The 6,542-nt window shown below is 62.2% G+C and overlaps 1 protein-coding gene across 1 annotated transcript; it reads left to right on the forward strand.

The window, feature by feature from the left end:
* Positions 1-2,874: 2,874 nt before the first annotated feature.
* Positions 2,875-5,893, forward strand: TAF10 (TATA-box binding protein associated factor 10). Its single transcript, XM_073327129.1, has 5 exons — positions 2,875-3,117; positions 3,785-3,942; positions 4,326-4,390; positions 4,554-4,668; positions 5,707-5,893. The coding sequence occupies exons 1-5, from the start codon at positions 2,934-2,936 to the stop codon at positions 5,794-5,796; spliced, it is 612 nt and encodes a 203-aa protein (XP_073183230.1). The 5' UTR covers positions 2,875-2,933; the 3' UTR covers positions 5,797-5,893.
* The last annotated feature ends 649 nt before the right edge of the window (positions 5,894-6,542 follow it).

Genomic DNA, 6,542 nt, shown 5'->3' on the forward strand with positions numbered 1-6,542 from the left:
GGGTTTTTGGGGGGCTGAGAGCATGTCAGCATGCTGGCTTGTAAGTTCAGACAACAGCAGACCCCCCCCCCCAGCATTCCACACTAATGGTTGCTTTGTCTCAGAGCAGATAAGCAGCCAGCTGTCAGAAACAGAGCTTTCAAAGGGCATATCCGCGTTCCTGTAGCAGTTCAAAAACAATGACAAGAGGGGCCATGTGACTTAAGGGGATTATGGGATGTTTCCAGAGGCTGATCAGAGCGCAGTAATGCAACACCTCGTTCACACTGATGCTCGGGCGTTTCAGCTAAGACGCAGCAAGCGTCAGTCTTCTCGCCGAGGTGGAGTACCAGGAACACTCTAGCTGTGGGTGCCTTGCCAGTGTGGATGGGGAGTGAGCTGGGGCGCCCAGGGCTGCTTTAATGCACTCTAACTTGCAAGCGTAGCCAAGCCCTAAATTTCTGAGTGCTAACCTAAGGGCTCAGATGCTGTAGTCCAGGTGGAGAACAACAGTAATTTGTTCCCATGTGTGAAAAAACCCTGGGTGGGGCTGCAGCATTATGCAGTATCAGCCTCCCCCAGCAGCCTAGATTTGCTGCAGGGAGCCCCTGAATGAGATAGGGATCGCAGGTACCCAGAGGCCCTCTGGGAGCCCAATGGGTCTGCCCTCCCACCTGCCTGGAACAGGGAACCTCTCCCTCACTCCTCTGGAACAGGGTATGTGCACGGACAGGGTGCTCCCTTTCACTCCCACCTGCCTAGGGCAGGGTACCCTCCCTTTGATGAAAAGGGAATTTTGGGTAATATTTCTAGGACCTCTGGGTGTACCTCAGTTTCCTCTGGACATTGCATTGTTAATCTAGTCACCAGTGTCACCTGGCACCCAGAGCCCTAGAAGGATGACTCCCCACTCTCTGAAGAGAAGCTGAAAATAACCCAGCTTGAGAAGCAAGGCCTGGGAAGGTGTGAGTGGGGGATGGGAGTTGGGGGCTCTCACCTGCAACCTGACCAAGGAGGTCAGTTTGGGAGAGACTCAGGGCCTGGACAAAGGGTTTAAAGTAGCCTGTCTGGGCTCTGGGCTGGCCAGCGTGGTCTGTGCTTTTCTTTTCAGCTCTCTAGGCTACCCTAAGGACTCCCCCAAACCCCATTGTGTCGGCAATGCTGTGCAAGCATCGCTGCTCAGACCTGCATATCCCAGGCTTGCCCTTGACACTGCCTGCTTGGGCCTACCGAGCACAGCTCAGCCTGGCATGCAGAGGTGTTGGAGGCCAGGGCTCAGGCCGGGAGGGTGGGTGGCCTGTCCTGAAAGGAGAGGGAGACGCCAGGGGGTCTGACACATCACAGGGGCTCTTCCTAGGGACTGGTCCAAAGCTGAGGTGTAGTGCCAATCCTGGGGATCCCCAACACTCCCTCTCCCCCACCCAGAACCTCCCATCAGGAACTAGGGGTGCCCCCTTCAACCTTCCCCGCCCAGAACAGTGCAGACCCCTTTCCCCACCCAGAACAGGGTGTCCCCTCTTTCACCCTGCCCCAATTACCCTCTATCAGTGGGAACAGCTCCCCCAAAAAACAGCACACTGCCCCCCACCTGGACCAGCCCCCCCCCAAAAAACAGCACACTGCCCCCCCATCTGGAACAGCCCCCCCAGAACAGAGAACCCTACTCCCTGCCCCCACCTGGACCAGAACAGAGAACCCTGCTCCCCTTCCCCCCCCCGGAACAGAACATCCTGCCCCCACCCCTACCTGGAACAGCTCCCCCACCCCCACCTGGACCAGCCCCCCCCGAACAGAGAACCCTGCTCCCCTCCCCCACCTGGAACAGCGCCCTCACCTGGACCAGAACAGAGAACCCTGCTCCCCTCCCCCCCTGGAACAGAGCATCCTGCCCCTGCCCCCACCCCTACCTGGAACAGCTCCCCCGCCCCCACCTGGACCAGCCCCCCCCCGAGAACAGAGAACCCTGCTCCCCTCCCCCCCTGGAACAGAGCATCCTGCCCCCACCCCTACCTGGAACAGCTCCCCCGCCCCCACCTGGACCAGCCCCCCCCCCCGAGAACAGAGAACCCTGCTCCCCTCCCCCCCGGAACAGAGCATCCTGCCCCCGCCCCCACCTGGACCAGCCCCCCCAGAACAGAGAACCCTGCCCCCACCACTACCTGGAACAGCGCCCCCGCCCCCACCTGGACCAGAACAGAGAACCCTGCTCCCCTCCCCTCCCCCGGAACAGAGCATCCTGCCCCTGCCCCCCCCCGGAACAGCCCTCCCAGAACAGAGAACCCTGCTCCCCCCCCCCCCCCGGAACAGAGCATCCTGCCCCTGCCCCCCCCCGGAACAGCCCTCCCAGAACAGAGAACCCTGCTCCCCCCCCCCCCCTGGAACAGAGCATCCTGCCCCTGCCCCCCCCCGGAACAGCCCTCCCAGAACAGAGAACCCTGCTCCCCCCCCCCCCCCCGGAACAGAGCATCCTGCCCCTGCCCCCCCCCGGAACAGCCCTCCCAGAACAGAGAACCCTGCTCCCCCCCCCCCCCTGGAACAGAGCATCCTGCCCCTGCCCCCCCCCGGAACAGCCCTCCCAGAACAGAGAACCCTGCTCCCCCCCCCCGGAACAGAGCATCCTGCCCCTGCCCCCACCCGGAACAGCGCCCCAGCCCCCGGACACGGCACCCCGGACCCCCGATGCACTTCCGGTCTGCGTCACGTGGGGGCCGCCCGGCTGCGGCGCCATGTAAGGCGGGTCCCCGCGACTCTATGGTTCCGCCGGGCGCCGCTCTGCTCCCGGCTCGAGAGCGGGCGGGAGCGGAACCCGCGTTCTCCAATCAGAGAGCAGCAGGGCGGGAGTTGCTTTGTGTGACAGCTCCCTTGGCCAATCCAGGCGGCAACGCTGCGCAAAGCACGTAGCGCTACGCACCCGGCGCAGGCAGGGAGGCGCGCGAACCCCGCCCGGCCCCGCCATGAGCGGCAGCGCGGAGCCTGACCCCGCCCCCGCGGCCCCGGCGCCCCCCGCCCCGGCCCCGCTCCCGGCCGGCGAGAGCAAACCCAGCCCGGCCGCCGCGGGCAGCGCGGCCCCGGGGCCTCCTGTGCCGGCGGGGGGCGGGGCGCGGGGGGCCGAGGGGGGGCCCGGCGGCCGGGGGCCCGGTGAGGGGGGACTCTGGCGGGGGGCCGAGGGGGGGACCGGGCTCCCGAGGGGGAGGGGCCTGGCGGGGGGGGACTCTGGCGGGCGGCGGGGGGCCGAGGGGGGGCCCGGTGAGAGGGGGCAGGGACCGGGCTCCCGAGGGGGAGGGGCCTGGCGGGGCGCGGGGGGCCGAGGGGGGCCCGGTGAGAGGGGGCAGGGACCGGGCTCCCGAGGGGGAGGGGCCTGGCGGGGGGGGACTCTGGCGGGCGGGGGACCGAGGGGGGGGCCCGGTGAGAGGGGGCAGGGACCGGGCTCCCGAGGGGGAGGGGCCTGGCGGGGGGGGACTCTGGCGGGCGGGGGACCGAGGGGGGGCCCGGTGAGAGGGGGCGGGGACCGGGCTCCCGAGGGGGAGGGGCCTGGCGGGGGGGGACTCTGGGGGGTGGGGCGCGGGGGGGGGACTCTGGCGGGCGGGGGACCGAGGGGGGGCCCGATGAGAGGGGGCGGGGACCGGGCTCCCGAGGGGGAGGGGCCTGGCGGGGCGTGGGGGGCCGAGGGGGGGCCTGGGGGCGATCCCCGGGCGGGAGGGGCCCGGCGGGGGGGCTCCCGAGGGGTCGGGTCCCGGTGTGGGGAGGGGCGCGGGGTGCTGCTGCTTGTCCCTGGCTAGCCCTGACCTGTGTGTGTATCTCTCAGGGCCCATCTCCACAGTGGTGGCTGCAGCTGCCTCCGACGGGCCCATGGCAAACGGGGTCTACGTGCCCCCCAGCGCGGCCAACGGAGATGTCAAACCCGTCGTCTCCACCACTCCCCTGGTAGACTTCCTGATGCAGCTGGAGGACTATACCCCCACGGTAGGGGCTCTGGGAGCTAGGACTCCTGGGTGCCATCCCTGGCTCTGGAGGGGGGTGGGATCCAGGACTCCTGGGTTCTATTCTCAGTCTGGGTCTGGGGATTGGGTGTTTGAGCCGTGTTAGTCTGTATTCGCAAAAAGAACAGGAGGACTTGTGGCACCTTAGAGACTAACACATTTATTGGCGCATGAGCTTTCGTGAGCTACAGCTGAACTGAGCTATAGCTCACGAAAAGTTATGCTCCAATAAATGTGTTAGTCTCTAAGGTGCCCCAAATACTCCTTTTCTTTGAGCCTTGTTAGTGCCACTGTGTGAATGGTTTAGGGCAAGGGGTGGGAGGTAGCTAAAAGCTGGTCCCTTTTAATGCTTTCCTGTCTTCCCAGATCCCAGATGCTGTCACAGGCTACTACCTCAACAGAGCTGGATTTGAGGCCTCCGATCCACGCATGTAAGTGATGCATGGTTCTATTTGGAAAATCCCCAACCACCCTGAGTAGGAGACCCCCTGTGTCAGGTCTTTGTGTTGTGGGGTCCAGCAGACACTCCTCAGCCCTGGCTGCTTATGCTCGGTGTTCTGTCTCAGGCTGCTCCGTTGCTTTCTCTGACTGCAGCATTCGACTCATCTCACTGGCTGCCCAGAAGTTTATTTCAGATATTGCCAACGATGCCCTGCAGCACTGCAAGATGAAGGGCACAGCTTCTGGCAGCTCCCGCAACAAGAGTAAGGTGAGGGTCTGCCCTGGGAAGGGGATGTGAGGGGACAGTCAGCAGGGCTGGGTATGACCCTGTCCCAGGGGGGCTGTTCCTCTGGCTTGGGCGCAAGGCCCTCCCACAGTGGTGGCCAAATTAAATTCAGCAGGGTTAAATGCAGAGTAAAGCCACTGGAGAACAGTACACCTCACAGGGTTTAAATTGTATTGGCTCAGGGAAGGGAGCTGGGTGTCAGTGCAGGCAGTGGAATGGAGACCTCTGCTTCGTGTACAACTGCAGGCAAAACAAGCAAACCATGTTCAGCTGTATAAGGAATAGGATGGAGAATATTCTAATGCCTTTGAAACAAGCTGTGATGTGGCCCCCTCTGGATGCTGCTGGACTGGTACCCTGTCTCCCACAGGGTAGGGCGGAACGAGAGGGGCTCAGAAAAGGGCACCAGGAATGGCCAAGGGCCTGGAAAAACTCTTCTTTCTAGTATGCAGTGTTGGTCCCAGGATATTAGAGAGACAAAGATATTAGAGAGGTAAGGTTTTTTATTGGACCAGCTCCTGTTGATGAGAGAGTCGAGCTTCCACAGAGCTCTTCTTCAGGTCTGGGAAATCCAAACCAAGCAAAGCTTGTATTTAGCCGTGACACTTGGAGTTCATGTTAAATGGCTGTCATCAGGCTGGTTTGGATTTCTTGCATGATTTCCAGGTAACTTTCCTGACTCACTTTCTTCCAGTGTGTGGGAGCACGTGGTGATTTCTTGTTGGAGTGTGTGGTTCCTTAGGCTTTCTGAAGTCCAGCTGCAGAGCTGTAGGTAGTGGTCAGAGGGGTCTAGCCACTGAGATCTCTGGGGACGATGTGCTGTTTCTTGCCTTTGCTCAGGAAGTAAAGGTCACTGTTAGAGCTGTTGAGCTCTGTGTAACCTGGATAGCTTGTCTCTCTCCAACAGAAGGTGGTCCAATAAAAGCGATACCTTCTCCAAGGAGAGACAAGGTTGGGGAGGGTGAGGGTACCTGGCAGCAGCTCCCCTACTTTTGCTGACCCTGCCTCCTGTCCCTACAGGATAAGAAGTACACACTGACCATGGAGGACCTGATGCCGGCGCTTGCAGAGTATGGCATCAACGTGAAGAAGCCGCACTATTTCACCTAGTGCCTGAACTGAGCCTGCAGGCCATACCTTGGGCCTAGCCCCTCGTTGGGTGAAAGCAGGAGCTCTTCTCTGGTCTGTTATTAAACAGTTGATTTTGGCTGGTGGTTTGTGTGTGAGGGGCTTTTTGCTTCCTCTGGCAGTGATAATGCCCTGCCCTGGCCCAGGGGTTGGTGTCAGGGGAACAGCCCTCAGGCTCTGCTCTGGGAATGGATATGCCATTCACTGGGCCTGTGGGGGGGCTGCTTGTGCAGGTGCTGTATGTCAATGCAGGGAGCTAACCTCATCCCCACACACTGGTGGGGGGAGGGTAGTGGGCTGGAGAACTCCCCCCCCCCCCCCTTGGGTTCTGTGTCTAACACTTGGGGGCAGCAACTGGGCGTGTTCAACTGGGGGTGGCCTTGGGCTGGGACTGGGAGGTGGGTGCACTTGACCTCTGGATCCTACAGATGGTGCTGCTGTTGTGGGCCTGCAGGCCAAGTGGCTGAACTTTGGGGGCTCCCCATGCCCTGCATTGCTTGGCGCCGGGTATGTGGAATGAGGGGCTGGCCCCACCCCGTAGTGGGGAAAGGGTTGTGCGAGCTGTGTGCATGGCTAGGTGCTCCCATGGCCCACAAGGGTAAGCAGTGCTCGAGGTTCATGGTGCGGCAAGAGCCCAGCTCCTCCTTAAAACTCCTGCTGAGCTCCCTGGCCTGTGATCCTTCCCTAGTCATGTGTCCCCCTAGCCAAGGCCAGACAGGCCCATTGTG

Source organism: Lepidochelys kempii, unplaced genomic scaffold (genome assembly GCF_965140265.1).
Source record: "Lepidochelys kempii isolate rLepKem1 unplaced genomic scaffold, rLepKem1.hap2 scaffold_61, whole genome shotgun sequence".
Classification (NCBI taxonomy): Eukaryota; Metazoa; Chordata; order Testudines; family Cheloniidae; genus Lepidochelys; species Lepidochelys kempii.